Source organism: Cynara cardunculus (genome assembly GCF_001531365.2).
Source record: "Cynara cardunculus var. scolymus isolate 2C chromosome LG 2, CcrdV1, whole genome shotgun sequence".
NCBI lineage: Eukaryota > Viridiplantae > Streptophyta > Magnoliopsida > Asterales > Asteraceae > Cynara > Cynara cardunculus.
In genome coordinates, this window is record NC_037529.1 from 69,576,034 (window position 1) to 69,594,914 (window position 18,881).

Genomic DNA, 18,881 nt, shown 5'->3' on the forward strand with positions numbered 1-18,881 from the left:
TTTAAATGCAACTCATCATATGTATACAACCAATTGTAAATTTATAACAAAATGGGCGTCATATATAACAAAATGACAAAAGAACAAGGGTGCAAATTGTAAATTTATCCAAATGGAAAAATCTGACCGTTGTAATCGAGAAAAGAAAAAGGGACCGTTACCGTTTCATAAACCCTCTAAATATCCAGCAACTCGCCACCATAATCATCCAAATCTCACCGTCTTATTTGCAAATCTAACCACGAATCAACCCTAATCGATCTTCAATTCGGTTACTTAATCTTACTTCTGTTCAATTTTGATCTGCTTTTGAAGGTTTTTGAAGTTCATCAATGGCGGAAATGGAAGATCTGCACCACCACCTGATCGAAATTCCGGTCGACGGAGAACACCAGAAGCAAATAATCTCTGCCATCAACGCCATCTCCGCCATCCAAGACCACCCGTTGATGGAAATCTCCGAATCCCCCGGCCACCTCCTTCTTCTGAAGCTATGGCAGAGAGAAGAAGATCTTTCCGGTCGCCGGATCGCCGGAAAAGAAACGAGATTGGATACTCTCCGGCGAGAAATATTCCAGCTTTGTTTGTTCTTCTTTACATTTCATGGTCTTTTCTTGACCATTCTATTCACGTCGTCGTCGTTGTCGTCATCGTTATCGTCGTCGTTATCGTCGTCAAGCAACGATCTTTGTCGAAAATGGTGGATACCCATGATGACGTCGTTATCGTTTTGTGTCGTGATGGTGTTCTTGGTTCAGATGAAGCTTTTCCGGTACTGGAAAGTGTACGGACAGATTCAGAGGGAGAAAACCGATAATCGAAGTTTGATAAGATGTATTCAAGAATTGAGGATGAAAGGGGTTAGTTTCGATCTATCGAAAGAGCCCGGAAACGGGAAGAAGATGAAGAGTTCGAGTGTCGAGATTAAATGGAAGCCGATCACTTGGTGTTCTCGTTATTTTGTTACCATATGTCTTGTTTCGGCTTCGAGTTTGGCTCTTCCGCTTTGCAAATTCATGGTTTGTGCTTAAAAACCGAGGTAGTGAAATTCGATTTTGGAAAAGGGGGATTTTGATCGAGTGGGAATGAAGCGTTTTGGTCCGATCAGTGAGCCCGTGTCGTTTGAAGTGTTACGGTCCGTGGAATGGGCGATTGTCGGATGTCGATTTTGACACCGCGGGTTACCGGAAAACGACACGGCTTGTGTTATTCGATCGTATCGAAATCGGGCCTTTTTAAGGTTTGTTGATGATGGGAGTTTTTTGTTTATGATTTGATTTATTGATTTATGATCGTGAAAATAGATTTTAAGCTGGATACAAGATTTAATGCAAGTATGAATATTTAGCCGTTAAAGAATATCGGTGTTTGAGTCGGTTTGTAAGCCCTGTGAGTTCTAGAAAACCCGGGTCGAGGATGGGGATTCCCTGTTAAAACAAGTCCCGAGGCTGGGATCGGGGATCCCCGGTAGACTGAAGTTGGGGTTGGGGCCGGGGTCGGGTATTGTACCCTGACCTGCCCTGTAACCGGTATATAACTTTATTAATATATTTTATATAATATATGTGTATGTTTCAAAAATTAGGTCTTGACCGGAGACGAGTATCGGGGTTTGACCAGAAAATGAACTGGAGACGGGATGTTAATCTCTGTACCTGCCGGGGCCAGGGGCTGTTACTTAAAACCTGGGTCAGGGATTACAAAACCCGCCCCATCTCCGCCCCATTGGTTGAGAGTTCGAGTCGAACCGATAATCTTTAAAAAGAATCTCAAAATCCCAAGTTTTGTAGCGTTCAGTTATATATATTTACCAAAAATGGAAAACATATACTCTCTAAGTCCCAAATTAAACTATTTTAGTTAGTCCTAATTTCTATATAATAAGTTTTCAATTTCCTATTCTACCCTTAATTATAATATGGAAAAAGTTTATTTCTCTATTATCAAGGGTAAAAGTGTCGTTTGATCATTTAAAAAGTATAATCATTGCACATTCTTAACTTTGGGTCATTTTGATGGTGGACATTTATTTTGAGACGGGGGAGTTCTCTCTTAGGGTTGGGTTTCAGTGAGAAACACAAGAATAATTGAATGTCAACACTAATGAGATACACCCGATCAGTTCCATTCTAAAATGCAATTCATTGGTGGACATGAGATTAAAGGTGATTGAGGATTCGATCTTTTCTAATGTTTCTCGTTATGACTTCGCTTCTCACACAATTTTTTGTCATGTCTCTTAATAATTAAATGAAGATTTATTAAATAGATTAAAAAAAGACTAATTTTAGATTAAAAAATTCATGTCATTAACCACGTCAGCAAATAATACTGAGTTGGATACCACATCAGTCGCCACATCAGCATGATAACTGGTTAATGTCTCAACCAGTTACCCACTCAGGTACTTAAATGTTTAAGACTTTACATCTTAGGTAACAAAATGAAAGTCTTGAAAGTATGCTATCCAAAATAAAAATAAAGCCGAAGTACGTTATTTTTTCATGTAATTTATCTTTTTTTTATACAAGGGCTTTTTTTAGAGAGTAGATATAAAGGTTTTACATATTTTCACAATAAATATATTTTTTCGAGCCAAGCCTGCTCATATATTTATCAATCGTACAATAAATATATAAAATTTATCAAGCTCAAGTCGATAAATGGGTTAATTGACCGCGAGTTCGAACCCATAAACGAGCATCGAGCTCAAGCCCGATAACTCAAAAATATTTGAGCTCGAGCCTAGTATTATTTTTCGAGCCCAACTCAATTAAGCCACTACTCGACTCGGCTCGTTTACACCCGTAGCTCAGGCTTACTATGTCCGAGCTTTTTCGGGCCGTACTTCGGGATTTTTGTGGCATCTCTACCCGAAATTGCAAGTTTATATATGAATCCAATGATCGGCTACAAACATTAAATGGAGACAAAAATAAGGGAGATCACAAAGTTTGCTATCGGAAACCGAAAGCCAAGTATTTGTTCGCAATCTTTTTCTTACATATTTTGCGAAACAACCCGATTCATCGACTCAAAACCCGTCACATTCTTTTAATAGTCATCATCATCTTCACTATAGGCACCGTTATCGTTATCATCGTCACTGTATGTCTTCTTATGGTATCGATTTCTATCGTCTGAAACCTTACGATACGTGTTTTCATCGTCTGAATCTTTGTCATTGTCATCGTTATCGCTATCTAATGAGCTTGAAGACATAATCGCACGTATCTGAGGCCTTAACGCGCGCCGATACTTCCTAGGGCTATCCCACCATGTCGGGGTACTGATTATTGCTTTTTCTAACCAATAAGGATCGACTTTGACTTTGGCTCGGTATGTTTCATAGAATTGAGCAAACTCTTGCATTATGGTCCGTAAACGAGGACCTCTTTTTCCGGCAAGAAACTCGAAGCCCTCTGCTATGAAAGTGATAACCCGGTCACCCATAACGATGTACACGTACTGAAAGAAGCCGGTAAGACAAGGTTGTTAGTTAATTTAATAGAAAATGGTGAGGGTGTGTTTGGTATGTGGACAGGCCTGGACTGGCCTAGAAAGGACTGGACACAGTACTGGTCTGAGTGAGGTAGGACACAAGACTGGCCTGAGTGAGGTAAGCGGATGAAAGAACTGTGCAAGGTTTTAGGGTTTTAATTTGACAAGGGTAGTTTAGTATTTATCAATCTTGTCCATCTTCTGATTTTTGTTCCACCTATTTTGGTGGACAAAAACTGTCTCGTCCTGTCCTGTCATTTGGGGCCAAGAAGTTTTTGTTTTGTTTTGTTTTGTTTTGTCCCGCTTAACAAAAGCACCTGAATGATCCCACGGGGCATGTTTGGTATGCATATAGGACGAACAAAAGTAAAGGTGGCAGGTGAAAGAATTGCGCAAGGTGATAAAGTTTTAATTTAGCATGGGTAATTTAGTAATTTACCAATCTTATCACATGTGATGGATTTTTGTTCCACCTATTTTGGTGGGAACAAAGAAAAAGACATTTTTGTCCCACTCAATCATGTCATGTCCCGGTCCTAATGTTGCACCAAACGTGGGACAAGTTTTTGTCCCATCTTGTCTGGGGTTCTAGAACATGAATGACGTTCTTCGACATGATATTATAAGCCATCCAACAATAAGAGAGAGAGGGGGGATTCAGAGGAAAACCCAAAAAAAAATGAAAAACTAAGGAACATCCCAACACCCTTGGTAACCAACCGTTCATCTTGACGGTATGCACACGTGCATACAAGTAATTGAAGTTGTTTCTTGGATGTTATGCACATGTGCATACCGGACAAATTTGCTACAGATTACTTGTATGCACATGTGCATACGTCCAGATGAATGGTCACAAGGTGTTCCTCAGCATTTCAATTCTTTTGTGGTTTTCCCCTGAACCCGACCCTATATATGTGTATATATAATGTACCTGACCCTAAAATATGCAATAGTTTCTACTTAAAGTAGATGAGAAAAACTGATTACCATAGCTATTAGTGCAAGGATTGCAAAGGTGACTTGTTGTATATCATCCCACATCCCATCAAAGCCTTCATCCCCTGTTCCACGGAACCCGCCACTGCCACCACCGCCGCCGCCGCCATCGCCGCCGCCAATAGGAGGATCTTCACCACTTCCGTCATCATAGTAATCTTGCTTCTCCATTTGTTTCCGTAGAACATCCTCTAGTGATTGTTCCTTTTTCAAACCACTCATAGCTTTTTCGATAGATTTCCATGGGGAAGCCTGGTAAGAAAAGAAAATTTACTTTGAAATATATATGGTATTTTCAAAATGTTACATATATATATATATCTACAAAGAAAGTACTACTTTTCTAATTCCTACTTTAAGTCACATGAAATCTTAGAACATCTCCAACAGATTCTCTAAGATTTCTCCAAAATGGAGACTCAAAAGTTAAAATCTCCAAAAAAAATACATTCAACTCCAACAATTTCTCCATTTTGGAGATTTCAGCATTAATGGTATCATTAAAATATTCAATAAATTTAACATCACAACAATTTTTCAATCAAATTCATTCTATTACTATTATACATACACACACGTCATGAAATAAAGAGTGGATGTCGATTGTCATACCTCATTGCCACTTCTCGGTCCTCCTTTGCCACCAAATAAACACACAGGTTTGCATAGTTGATAGCGGGATGCACCAGTTCTTTGTATCATGTGACGTGTTATCAATTCCGTGAATTTCTTTGATGAACCAACGGTTGGTTTTAGGGAATTGTGAAGATTAAATATGTTCACTGGAGCAATACGTTGCACGGCCAATCCATGGGGTGTGTTATATTGATCTGGGATATGCAAAGAAGGCCGGGATGCAGTGACTTGAAGGAAACTCATCTCATCAACTTGCTTATTTATTGTAGACAAAACATCGAGGTTAAAATAAACAGAAATTGTTGCAATTTCTTTGTTCAGACAGTCCTGTGAAAAATGAACCATAATGTTATGCAGGCTTCTAGAGACAAGAAACATAATACGCTGACGAACCATGTCACCAATTTTAGTCATAAATAAATCAAACCAATGAAAAAGATACATAGTTTTTAGAAATATGTGATCACTACACTTTTTAATTAACTAGATGACTATTTTACCCCTAAGAATAGAGATAATCATGAAATTCTAATCTCATAATTAAAGAAAGAATTGGAAGGTAAATACTTATCGTTGAAAGTGGATACGTATTTTGGTACAAATTATATAGAATAGAAATGTGGACATTTTATAAATTTATTCCCCACGCATAATCAATTAGCCAACACTAAACAGGAAAACAACAATCAAACCCTCACAGCCACAATCCATTAATCAAAAAAATTCAATATGACCATGTCCATGGATTATTAACATGTAACCTCTCAGTGGCAAGAACGAGCAGCCTTTAACTATTGCAAAATGGCTTAGCAGTCATATTGACAAACAAAAAACAGAGTATGCTACTCAGCGAAAACTACCCAATAGCTGAAGGTACACACGGATGTACCCACAAATCACAGGTGCAAAACTTGACTACTTGCGTACCCTAAAATTCACACTTTTTGTACCTCTACCCGTGTACCTGTAGAGACACACACGCGCATATTTATAGATGCATGTATGTATGTCCCTACTTTCATTGGCGTTTACTAGGTTTGGTTTATGTAGATATGGATAATGTATGTATATGTTTATATAATACAAGTTCGTTAGTTAGTATGTAACTTTACATATGAACGTGAAATAAACTATAATTAGCTTGATGATTAAGCAATCACTAACGGTTTCAAGTTTCAACATGAGTACTAACCTGTGATGGTTAAGCAAATGAAGAAAATACACAAAGCAGGAAAGCAAGTACAACAAACATAACCTAAATGCACTGAATCACATCCTATTCATGGGCTCACAATTAGGACAATAACATGCAACTAAACCAAAGTGGGATAAAACGTCGCCAACTCTCTCCCTCTATGGCTCTATCTATTACATAAACCACCCACAGCCTCATCTCTCACATGCTTACACACACAACCAACTTTTGACAGTTAGAAATCTCATAACTGCAAGAAACAATAAAATTGTAACAAAGGACAGGCTGTATACAAGAGTTGACAGATTATACTCGGAGATGTGAAATAAAATCTTGATTCTTGATCACAACCAAATTATCTTTCTTTACCATGCCATAAATCCCCAAGTGTTTTGTAAATTTTATGCATCACCTTATAACATCTTTATATAAGTTCAACCAAAAGAAGTACAGATTTTCAAGCTGAATTTTTTAGCTGTTCAAGTAGGCTGTTTCAAGTTAATTTGTATACACTTCCTATGTGGTAGGTTCTGGATGTTGATAATGAGGAAGAATATATAAAAGCCCAAACGTGTTTCATGTTGGTGATTTGTATTACTAATATCATTTAAGTGTAATGGGATTAATTTGTTGACCAAGGTAATCATGATAAATATCGAACAAGCAAGGAAGGTGCGGAGTGCACACTTGTTTGAGTTTATTTTGATTTAGGGGCGAAACCCCGAAACGACGGGGGTCTGGGGGCAGCACCCCCGGTGGCGGTGTCCAAGGGGCGGCAGCCCCTGTCGGTTTTGACCACGGTTTGAAAACCCGGTTTTTAACTGCCGTACGGCAGTTTTGGTTTGAGGGGAAAGCTATGATTTGGTCATTGGATTTTTGGTACACATATTTCATAACACGAAAACTCTCAGTTCGGGAAATCACTGAATTTTATCCGATTGAAATTTCGATTGTACCATCGAAATACTTCAATCTGAAAGTGATACACGACTTTCAGTGGAATCCAAGCAATCGAAAACCAGAATTTCTAACATTTCACACAGGTATCTATCTTGGCAGATGGTCTTGATACTTTGTTATTTGTGCATCTTATTTTTATCAGCCCATTTTCATCTTATTTTTGCTTCTTTCTTCTCTGCTTCTTTTGAGCAGCAAATGCAACAAGCAGGCAAAAACCTTAAGCACAGGCAAAATAACCTGATAGTGCATATAGTAAAGATACACTGGACCACAGTTCTCATGCTCCCTTTAACAAGACAGTTATAAATAGATATGCATGATAACAAATATATCTCACAATCAGCAATCAAAATCCTATAGTGTATGCATATCTGTAGGCAAGGGAGTTAGGGTCCAATTGTGTGAGTGTGGAAATGATTCAAATGAACCCCTCTAGCCTCCTCATAACTCATTAACACATTAACACTCAAAGTTGGTGACCAAAACACAGTCCTCTTTCAAAAACCAAGATACAAAATGATAGCAATTCCAAATACACAGCAGCAATGTATTTTCCATCTTTCTAAGCAATTCGAAATACAGTCATTTGCTTCGATTACTGACAAGAATTAGATTTTCTCTATCTTCAATAGATAAACACAATGTGGTGAGCAAAATTACCTGGTTTTTTGAACGATTGAGATTGAACTCCTAAAATGTTGAGCGATTACACCGAGATACAGACGATTGAACTATTCAAAGATTGCAGGATTGAGGCTCGAACGATTAGGGATAGGGTCGTAGCCAGTCCCCCACTCGCCTCTGTGAACTGAAACCAATTTTGATCCGTTGGGTTGGGTCGGGTTTATGGCGGCCTGACCCAATTGCATCGATTTGTGTAATTTTCGATAATATTGGGCTTTCCGGTCTAGTTGGACCGGTTTTCGGGAAACGTGAGTGAAAACATTAATTACAAATTTAATATTACATCTTATCCAAAATAAGTGTCTACATTTCTATTTTAATTTGTCTTAATGTAAGAGACTCTTTATTAAACTCTTACCTGGTAAGAGCATATCGGACATCATTTACCTTAGTGGTGAGCATGGCAAGAATTGTGAATCTTACTCCGTAAAAAGGTATAACGTAGGGGTGAGCATAGGCGGGTACCCGCCCTTTTTGACAGGAACCGGAACCGGAACCGGCAGTTCTTGAGATATTGGAACCGGAACCGGTTAGAGCGGTTCTTAAATTTTTGGAACCGGAACCGCCGGGAACCGGTTCCGGTTCCGGGTACCCGCTTCCTAAAATATTAAAAATTTGTTATTTAGAAATAAAAAATAAAACATTGTCAAAACACTAAATAAATAAGCAAGAATACAAATTATACAGAATAATGGTTACAAATATTGATTAACGATTACAAACCATAATAGACTAATAGAAAATGTTCAAAGTTTAACGATTACATATTATAATGGTAATTGTTCAAAGTTTAACGATTATATACTATAAATCCAAGTGAACACACAATTTAAAAAAATACGAATCATTTTATATGAATAATTTAGATGAAGATTGAAGATGACGACGTGCTTTTAAGATGTAAACCTAATATAAATTTGGGTATCCGGCGGGTAACGGTTCCGAAAAATTGAGAACCGGAACCATTCTCAATCGGTTCCGCATTTTAGAAACCCGGAACCACTCATATCGGTTCCGGTTCTGGAACCGGCGGTTCCGGTTCTATAGCCGAGTACTCGGTTCTGCTGCTCACCCCTAGTATAACGAGGACTGAGATTTTCACCCGATAAGTGATGGAGAAGACTCTTACTCGATAGGTGCTTATCAGGTAAAAGATGTTTACTGCAGTCCATTGTGCACTGGAGAAAACTTTACTCTCTATCATTAAGGGGTAAAAGTATTATTTAGAGGGTCGTTTACCAAACGCTTATCAAATCACATTACCTTACCGGATGAATATGGTAAGGACCAAAATCTTATCCGGTAAGAGCGAGACAAAGACCAAGAGTCTTACCCGGTAAATGAGAGCGACGACTCTTACTACAAAAAACACTTACGGGGTAAATTGTTGCATATGATGTCATTTTGGTGGACTAAAAATCTTGCTTGATAAGTAAATAATAATGTTAAATTTTACCGATAAGCACTTACCGGATAAATGTTTGATAAACGGTCCCTTAGTCGATTAAAATCGTAACAATTACCCGTTCATAAAACATATTGCATGTATAGGTGATGTTTTTTTTTCTATACTGCATATGCCTCAAACTGTAATTCAACATGTGATACAATGGAGTTTGTACCTAACATCTACTAAAATATACAATCCACTGCATCAAAAACAAATTCGAAGGTTAATAGTTCATAAAATACAAAGCTCCAATAAAACACAACATAACTAAATGTGAGGGGTAAAATCGTAAATTGAAGTCGTGAAAAGCATAAGCGTAAGCTCTATTTGGACCGGAAGAGCGAGAGTTGAAATGTGAGTCGTAATTCTAATCAAAGTTCAGATGAGATGCAGTTTAAACCACGATCATGTAAATCAAAATTGCAAATCGAACCTCACAGTGTCGTTTTGACAAGAATACAAACCATAATTGCACCATAGAAATTTAAAAGTCGTATAATTTAACGGGGTGCAGACAATATGTATGATTTCATAAATACCTTTCGTCATAGTCCACCCTTTATTACTATGGATGCTCATAGATTGGATTGAAAACATTTGAACAACTCAACCTAATGTTTGCGGTTTGAAAAATCTTAACCCCACCTAACTCAAACCAAAGTGCAATCCAACTCATTTGAAACCGTAGAAGTTAGTCAGGTTGATACTTTGGTACATCAAAATATTCTCATAACTTTGAACATGCTATTTTCTATAGTCTACTCATAATTTGTTTTTTATCATCAACGATTTGGTACAATTCATCCATATTTTTTTAATCTTAAGTACATCGCATTTAATTTTACTTCTCAACCTGCCCACACACACACACACACATATAGAGGCGGGTTAGATTACAAACCGCATGATTCGTGAAAACTATGCAAACTACTCTCGACCAATAGGATAATTTTCGGTTTTTTTCTATAATTTTAATAAGTAAGGGTATAATTGTCATTTTATTGTATAATGGTTAATATTGGAAATGATTTAAATATTTTTAAATATGGAAATGTAAATATAGAAACCGTTTACATGGAAGGTGTAAATCAATTGTTTTTAAATATAATATTGGAAATAATTTAATTATTTTTAAATACAAAAATGTAAATATAAAAACCGTTTATATGGAAGGTGTAAATCAAATGTTTTTAAATATAAAGCGATGAAACAGTGAAATAGTTGCATACGATGAAGAATACAAGTTAATACAATTTTATAATGTGAACAAATTCATACAGTGAAACAGATTTATACAGTGAACCAGATTCACACGTACGAATAAATATTGTGAAACAAATTCATACAATGAAGAAATACAGCTTAATACAGTGAACCAGATTTATACAATGATGAAATAATGTTTTTCATACAGTGAAATAGTTACATACAGTGATGAAATACAGTTTCATTCAGTGAAATAGTTGCATACAGTGAATAGGACAGTGATGAAATACAGTTTCATACAATGAAACAGATCCATATGGGTGATTTGCTGATTTTGCCATTTTTAATTAAAAATTAAATTTTTTTTAATTTCCTAATATAACACTATTTAATCTTGACCATTGATCAAGAAAATGAATGGATGAGATTGATTTGTAGGGTTTTCACAAATGAGGGTGGTTTGCAATTGATCGCTCATATATATATATATATATATATGTGTGTGTGTGTGTGTTCACAGTTGCTAAACATATATATAAAAGAGTTACATAGAGATGAATAATAAATTAAAAATATATGTATATAAAGAAAATATGTGATGATATAATTGTCTAATTTACATATTAATAGAGTTATTTATATCATCGTATGTATGATGGTGGAAAGTATATTTAGAAGAAAAGTAAGAATAAAAAAGAATGATTGTATGAAATTTGGAATGGGCCAAAGAAAAGGGGCCTACAATCATACAACATGATGAAGCATGCCCAACCACAAAAAGAGGGAAAAGAAACAAAGAAAAGGTTGATCTACCATACCATTATCATACCATTATCATACCAGTAATCTTTTAAGTTTTACCCTCCAAAATTTGGCAGTAAATCAAGATTTTCTTTCATTCTACGAGCAACCCCACTTCAAAATCATCTTCACAATTCACATTTTACGTATAGCGAGCAGTGATTTTATCACTGTAGGGGTGTGTGTGTGTGTTGGTGTACGATTGGACCTTCTCATCTCAATCTCAATCTCAATCTCAATTTCAAATCTTTTCATCAATAAATGCCGAGCTCACATCTGTCTTCCCTTCCACCGACGCTAATCTCTCTTGGTTCTTCTTTCTGAAAGAGAAAGAGAAAGAGAGTCGTCGTCGTCGTCGTTGGCCGGTGACGTGATCTAAAGCTCCGATCGCCGGATACCCACCATGTCTTCCGGCAGATATATGGCTTACTCACCTTCCCCATCAGCCCCTCACTCTCCTCATATCGCCGGTCTTCGTTCCGCTGCCACCGCCATCGTTGAGCAAGAAAAGTATTGATTACCATTTTGCCCTTTACGTCCATAACTCTATGTTTCTTGAATTCTTGGCCGGTTTTACTCGATCTTTATTTTGTGAAATTGTGGGTATGATTAGTGTTTTAGAGGGTTTCTTTCTTTTATTGGTTATCTTGTTTTTCTAAGGGTTTCACTTGAATTCTTGGCCATTTTTTACTGGATCTTGATTCTGTGGGTATGATTAGTGTTTTAAAGGGTTTCTTTCTTTATTGATTATCTTGTTTCTTTTCAGGGTTTCACATCTAATCTTGATTTTTAGGATTCACTATTGTAATTCGACTGTTTACTTGGATCAGATTTGTGTATATTTTATGTTTTCTTTGCAAATTTGATACAAAATTCAGGTTGTAGACTTGGATTTGATTCCACTTGTTGTTGGCAATTGGTAAATCTTTAATATCTCTCATATTTGATGGCAAGAAAGTGGGGGGATAGGGTTTGTTTGATTTGATGATCTTTTTATTGGAAGTTTATTGCTTATTATTATTTGATTTATATCTCTTAATTGATGGGGATTTCTGTTATTTGAATGTCCGATAGGTATCTGTCTGAATTACTAGCGGAACGGAATAAATTGAGTCCATTTGTGCCTGTTCTTCCACACTGTTATCGGTTGCTGAATCAGGGTGAGTTTGTTATACCTGTTTTCTAGGAATTCAAAGCATTTTATTGGTTATGATTTCGTTTCGTTTTTACCTTCGTAAACACGTATGTAAATAGCTTAATAGAACTGGTTTTAGTTTTAGTCGGTTGCTTTTTAGGCTAGCAAAGTGGTTGATGTGGATATGAATTTGGGGTGGAAGTATGATGTATAGTAAGGGTCTGTTTGTTGGCAGCTTAATTAGCTTAACAAGACTCGCAACTTATTTGATCAGCTATACATGATTGTCTTATAGTGACTTAATGGTATAGAAAGTGACTTATTTAGTAAGCTTATAGAGGGGAGCTTTATGCAGAGTGCCTAGTTTTTTCCAAACCTGCCCCTCCCAATTAAAAAATGCATTCCTTCCATCTATGAGAAAACCCTCCAAAACAAAAACCTTCCCAATCCATACGGACGAATTAATCCCACAGACAGCTTTATCTGTACAGAACTTAATGAAAAACAAACCAAACAACCCCTAACCATTGTAGTTCCTTTTCTTAGTTGAACAGGCTTGTTTGCCACACCAAAGAAGTCGTACGTTAAACAAGTTGTTTTTTATGAAAAGAGCATGTACTATTCGACTTTTTCTAGGTTATTTCGCTCTTTATATGTCATAATATGAGCGATGCAATTAGTGGGATATTAGAAATAGTAAATGATTGTTTTTCATGTGATCAAGGAGTACTTTTAAACCAAGGTGACTCTAGTTGTTGACTTTATTCGGGTAAATGTAAAATGCAGTAGCTTTCTAGACTTTAGGCACACATTGGGTTCTCATCTTTTTATTTGGATCATAATTTTCTTAACTACGTTCCTTCCTATGTGAAAAAATGTATATATCAAGTATTCAAATATACGTTTCCATGAAGTATGCTTTGTAACGCCCCAAAATTTCTAAAACGTACATCAGGTGCCGTTACTTTTTAATTAAAACTACCAAGTCTTGAATATTGATTAGTAAAATACTACTTCATACACATCTTCTTCATTCCTTTCCTGAGATACATACACGAGATATATAAGCTAAAAAGCTTAGTGAGTAGTTATGGTTTATGAATAAACAACTTTCGTGATACTTTAACATTTTGTGAATAGTAATTCACTAAAACTCTTGATCATGCACAAAATAATCTTTTTATTATGCGTAAACATTCTTTTGAGATCTCACTTGAAACATGTAAGTATGGCATACTTGTCTTGAGGTCTGCTAACCCCCGCGTACATAAAAGGCTGCCCCATAAGGTCCGTTTGCAAGTTGTCCCTTCTTGTAATATCCCATACGTTGGATATTTTATGGTCATACATAACACGTAAAAACTTTCATGTCTTGTGTGACACATACTTGTATCATAACACTTCAACCACTATTTATAGGTGATTTATTGCATCAACTACTTGTTCTTTTTGCTCTCAAACATGTCTTATGAGAGTTTTACACCTCCTACTTGAGGATAAGAGAATCTTGACACCTCATGCTTCTGGGAAGAGAATCTTGACATCTCATGCTTCTAGTATTTCTTTGTCATGCTTCTTAGACTTGCCTTGTAGTCAAATAGTCTTCCCAACTTATTTTTTTAGCCTTTACAACTCATTACTAGTTTACTTACTCATGCTTTCTAGTCTTGCTTAATCATCACATAGCTTGCCAACACACTTCTAGCTTTTACATCTCATCCCCGTAGGCTTGATTTCTCAAGTTTTTCTTTGTAAGCTACTTGCCTTATAAATATGATAGATTAATAAATGCTACAGTTGTTGGCACCTTTTTAGAGTACTTAAACTACTCATAATATTTGTATTTAAGGCATAAAAAAATTGTAATTTAACAAATATGGAACTAGGGTGTTACATGCTTCCCCTTAAAAGCATATTGTAAAGTTAGCATATAGCATTGCCAATTTAATGGACCGATGGTTCATCACCATTTAAAGGAATTTAAAGTGCTTTTGGGTTAGAGGTTAGGTCTGCTTACATATCACCGCTTATCTCACCCGGACCGTACTTTCGAGTGAGATTTACTGGGTTGTTTGGTTGGTTAGGTTTATTAAGTAGTTCTCATTGTCTTTCATCATTTTATTTTTTTTGTGGGGGGGGGGGGGGGGGGTTTGGGGTTGACTATATGGTTTGGGTTGATAAGTCAAAGGAGGATCAATATTTCTTGTCATGGGTTCGGAAAAGAAATTTCCAACTTCATTACAATGATGCTTCTTCTCCAAAAAAACTGTATGTGCTTATTACCAAACTACTCATGTCAAATTGAAACCCTAGGTGGACAAAATGCATTTTTTTTGTCCCACCAACATAGGCATAACGGAAATCAGGGAGAGGGACAAACTTGGTAAGTTACCAAACTACCCATGTCAAATTGAATCCCTAAAACCTTGCACAGTTCTTTCACCCGCCTACCTCACTCTTGCCCGTCTAATCTTGTCCCGCCTGTGTACCAAACGCACCGAGAAAGAATAAAGCATGTTTCTTTCTCTATAAATTAGCCCTTCTTGCTTAGTCGGTTGTTGTTCGAGTCTTCCAGTTTTCTTTTTGGCGCGCCTCTTTATAACTGCCATTGGTGGAGATCTCTATGTCTAGTTATAGCAACCCCAAAAGGGTCATCTTGGACCTGTTTTCTTTTAAGAAATCAAATCAATGTATCAAATTGTGGCATATGTTCAGTGATCTTGGTTCATGAATTCACAATGCAAACCCTAAAATTGGTCAGTCAGTAGGACAGTTTTTTGTTGTTACCGTCTGCTGGGACTCTAAGAAACATCTGAGCAAGATTTCTTGTAGTTCCTTGTCGCCCAATATGTAATATCTGAGCAAGATTTCTTGAAAATAGTGGAAGAACGAACCACTTTCTCTTTAACATCCGTTGGTTGTTTCTTTAAATAAAAAGGCTCCAAAGTTGTTAACATTATGAAGTTTAAATGTCTTTTTCTTGATTCTCCAGGTGAATATTTTTGTTAAAAAGATTGTTGGTTTGATAGGGGACGCAATGGTATTCAACTGACCAACCCGTCAAACCACTGTCCATTTTCTGTGGTGACTGCTGCTAACTACTACTTTGTTAACTGCTAACTGGTACCATGTTGTTCTTTGAAAATTGACCTTTTTGGAGCAGAAATACTGCGTGTAACCACACTGTTGGGGAATGCATCAGTTTTAGATCAAAGTGGGCTTGAACACGCTAGCCCCCTGGCTTCAGGCGGGATGTTTTCAAACGGAGGAGCTAACATGAACAGATGGACAACTTCACCAATTCAATCAGAAGTACGGATACTAACCATTAACATAACCTTTTTTCGTTAGTCTAATTTCTTACCGCTTTTTAGAAGCATTTGATTTGAATCCTGACACATTTTTCATGCTAACTGCGTTCAATTTGTTTGAGTTCTTGCTTCGAATCTTTTACTTATGTTATCACAGGTAGTTTTTCGGCTAACAACTTCCACAATTGACGAGTTTTGACTACAATTATACACTTAGAATCTTTAACCCATTTCCTTTTTCAGGATATATTGACCACCCATCTTGCAGTTGACAACAATTATACACTTAGAATTGTTAACCCGATTCTTTTTTCAGGATTTATATTGACCCATCTTGCAGTTGACTACAATTGTACACTTAGAATCGTTAACCCGTTTCTTTTTTCAGGATTTATATTGACCCATCTTGCAGTTGACTACAATTTTACACTTAGACCAGTGTACATTTAATGTATGTATATATAATATATATATATCCTGCTTCTTATATTGCTTACGGTTTCTGGTTCTATCAAGCTCTTAGATTTCTTGGTCAAAGAGCCAATGGGGATGCTTTTAAGGGTCAACATGCAGTTTTATGAGCCTTTCTGGACATGGGTTTGCAGCCATATGTTAATTTACTTGATCTGGTCTGTCTCAAAATCTTGAAAAGTTATTAACTTTTCAAGATTTGCCTCAGAATGTTCTCTGTTCTTATGTGATAAAGATTTCGTTATGCTTCTTTGAAATCAATTGTGTAAAGAAACTACAAAAATACACTTTTTTAATCGGGGGGTTTTCGTGTTCCTTTTTAAGAGGATTTAGATTTCGGTTGTGCAGATGTCAGCTTTATTGCAGCCTTCATCTGCACAGAGCTGGCTTGGTTCTCAGGGGAGTTCATCTGGTCTTGTAGTGAAGAGAACGATTAGGGTCGATATCCCTGTGGCTAGTTATCCCAATGTAAGTCCACTTTTTTCAAGAAATCTTGAAAGTGTTCTTGATTTATATGTCCCTTTTTTTCAAGAAATCTTGAAAGTTTTCTTGATTTGCAAGTCCACTTTTTTCAAGAAATCTTGAAAACTTTCTTGATTTTTGTGTTTTTGATTGATTGATTGATGATGTTGGATTTTTTAGTTTAATTTTGTTGGGCGGCTTCTTGGACCGAGAGGGAATTCTCTTAAGCGAGTGGAAGCAAGTACCGACTGTCGTGTTCTGATTAGAGGACGTGGAAGCATCAAGGATCCGGCAAAGGTAAATAATGGAGTTTGAAAGTGTTCTTTTTTCGTAATTTGTATTGGCTGATAGAAGTTGTTGCTTATGGAAGAACCTTGAATGGGTCCCTGTGGCTTTAGGCACCACCCACCGACCCTTAGGACATCTGGTTTACTTGGCCCATGATGGTTGTGAGACCCGTATGGTGTGGCGCCACAAAAAGCCCAAAGCCCGACCCAGAAATGCCCAGACCTAGCAAGGCCGATGGCCCATTTTTTTGAAAGCCTGAAAAAGCTAGGGCCTGAGAAAGCCCGATTTGGTCTATTTTCACATAGAGGTACAAAAAAGCCCAAGCCTGAATCTCAGCCAAGGCCTGGGACGAGCCCAGTCCAAAGAAGCCCGGGCCTTTAGGCACCACCCACCGACCCTGAGGACATCTGATTTACCTCCCCTATGATTGTTGTGGGCCTCGACAAAAAACTTGAAACCCAGTCTGGGCCCGACCCTAAAATGCCCAGGCCAGGTCTAGCAAGCCCAATCGGCCCAAGTTTTTTTCAAAAGCCTAAAAACCCCAATTTGGCCTATTTTCACATAGAGGTGCATAAAAAAGCCCAAGCCTGGCCCGATCCCGACCCAAAGAAGCCAGGGCCTAGTGAGTCCTAATCCCGATCCAGGCCAAGCCTCAAAGCCCGACCAGGCAGAAAGTTTGGGAGCAAGCCTGGGCCTAGGCCCGACCCGTAAAAGCCCAGTCTGTAAAGGTCTGGAAAAGCCCAAAAAAGTCCCGCCTGGCCTGGGCCTTTTCTTGCTCATAGAAAAAGCACTTAGAAGGCCCGGGCTTTTTTTTTGCTCACTGAAAATGGGCTTGGAAGGCTCGGGCCTTGTGCATCTCTATTTTCACATCATGTTCGGGCTCTTTTTTTGCTTACTAAAACGGGCTTGTCGCGCCCAGGCGTAGGCCTAAAAAAGCCCGGGCCTTGTGCCTCTCTGCCCAGAGAGTGGCGTCATACCCTTTTTGCAGAAAGAACCTTGAATGAACTTCAAACGTAGTTTCTCAATTGTTAATCATTTATTCCATGTAGGAAGAGAAGATGCGAGGAAAACCGGGGTTTGAACACCTGAATGAACCTCTACACATACTCGTCGAAGCAGAATTACCTGTTGATATAATAGACGCCCGTTTGATGCAAGCTCGCGAAATTCTTGAAGATTTGCTTAGACCCGTGGTATCATCTTCATTCGGATTGCTTACCATTTGCTATTAAATTATGGGTTTAGGGTTAGAGATCTTTCTGTCTCTAGAATTTAGGGTTCATATGCTAATTTTGTTGCGTCTCCAGGACGAGACTCATGATTTCTATAAGAAGCAACAACTACGAGAGCTTGCAATGCTGAACGGCACCCTTCGTGAAGAAGGCTCTCAGATGTCGGGTTCGGTGTCGCCCTTCGACAATAGCCTCGGAATGAAGAGAGCAAAGACCAGAGGATGATGGAAATGAAGCCCATTTTTCGTTACTAGTGGGCTTTTCGAGCTTGCATGTTTGGTATATGCGTTGTTGCCACACAAACGCTGCCTCCAACCGCCGTCGGGGCACCGGATTGCATCCCGTTCTAACGTGTTACTATATGATATGAGGTGTGTGTTTTGGGGGAAAAACAGTTGGTTATTGGGAGTAATATTGTAATAAAGAAGACCTTATAGATTGTGTGTTTTGAGAGCTTGTTATGGGAGTTTTGGTACAATTGAGTGAGAATTCTATATATAAATTGGTTTGTAGTTATGTAACTTTTTGAATCACCTTAAAATTATGGTAG

The 18,881-nt window shown here is 37.6% G+C and overlaps 3 protein-coding genes across 4 annotated transcripts; 2 read left to right on the forward strand and 1 right to left on the reverse strand.

Moving 5' to 3' along the window:
- Nucleotides 1-186: 186 nt before the first annotated feature.
- Nucleotides 187-1,343, forward strand: LOC112507857. The gene has a single exon (XM_025112590.1). It carries the CDS (start codon nt 333-335, stop codon nt 1,029-1,031), a length of 699 nt encoding a protein of 232 aa, XP_024968358.1. The 5' UTR covers nt 187-332; the 3' UTR covers nt 1,032-1,343.
- A 1,551-nt stretch (nt 1,344-2,894) lies between these two features.
- Nucleotides 2,895-8,051, reverse strand: LOC112507298. Its single transcript, XM_025111829.1, has 4 exons — nt 7,952-8,051; nt 5,113-5,463; nt 4,492-4,752; nt 2,895-3,468 (listed from the first exon to the last, which is right to left on the reverse strand). The coding sequence occupies exons 2-4, from the start codon at nt 5,377-5,379 to the stop codon at nt 3,055-3,057; spliced, it is 942 nt and encodes a 313-aa protein (XP_024967597.1). The 5' UTR covers nt 5,380-5,463; nt 7,952-8,051; the 3' UTR covers nt 2,895-3,054.
- Nucleotides 8,052-11,592: 3,541 nt separating this feature from the next.
- LOC112506516 (KH domain-containing protein At5g56140) lies at nt 11,593-18,844 on the forward strand. Of its 2 annotated transcripts, none has more exons than XM_025110630.1 (7): nt 11,593-11,942; nt 12,507-12,592; nt 15,731-15,879; nt 16,698-16,817; nt 16,992-17,108; nt 18,149-18,292; nt 18,407-18,844. In XM_025110630.1, exons 1-7 carry the CDS (start codon nt 11,836-11,838, stop codon nt 18,554-18,556), a joined length of 873 nt encoding a protein of 290 aa, XP_024966398.1. In that variant the 5' UTR covers nt 11,593-11,835; the 3' UTR covers nt 18,557-18,844. The 2 variants fall into 2 exon arrangements, with proteins under 2 accessions (XP_024966398.1, XP_024966397.1); XM_025110629.1 differs by having other exon boundaries at nt 11,658-11,942; nt 16,683-16,817.
- The last annotated feature ends 37 nt before the right edge of the window (nt 18,845-18,881 follow it).

What these genes read in the sequence shown, in the direction of transcription:
- LOC112507857 (XM_025112590.1), top strand. Translation starts at nt 333, where the DNA reads ATGGCGGAAATGGAAGATCTGCACCACCACCTGATCGAAATTCCGGTC.
- LOC112507298 (XM_025111829.1), bottom strand. Translation starts at nt 5,379, where the DNA reads ATGAGTTTCCTTCAAGTCACTGCATCCCGGCCTTCTTTGCATATCCCA. An exon ending in GACCGAGAAGTGGCAATGAG is followed by an intron (nt 4,753 to 5,112) that starts GTATGACAATCG and finishes TTTTCTTACCAG; the next exon opens with GCTTCCCCATGGAAATCTAT. An exon ending in TCCTTGCACTAATAGCTATG is followed by an intron (nt 3,469 to 4,491) that starts GTAATCAGTTTT and finishes GGCTTCTTTCAG; the next exon opens with TACGTGTACATCGTTATGGG.
- LOC112506516 (XM_025110629.1), top strand. Translation starts at nt 11,836, where the DNA reads ATGTCTTCCGGCAGATATATGGCTTACTCACCTTCCCCATCAGCCCCT. An exon ending in CTTCACCAATTCAATCAGAA is followed by an intron (nt 15,880 to 16,682) that starts GTACGGATACTA and finishes AAGAGGATTTAG; the next exon opens with ATTTCGGTTGTGCAGATGTC. An exon ending in GCATCAAGGATCCGGCAAAG is followed by an intron (nt 17,109 to 18,148) that starts GTAAATAATGGA and finishes TATTCCATGTAG; the next exon opens with GAAGAGAAGATGCGAGGAAA.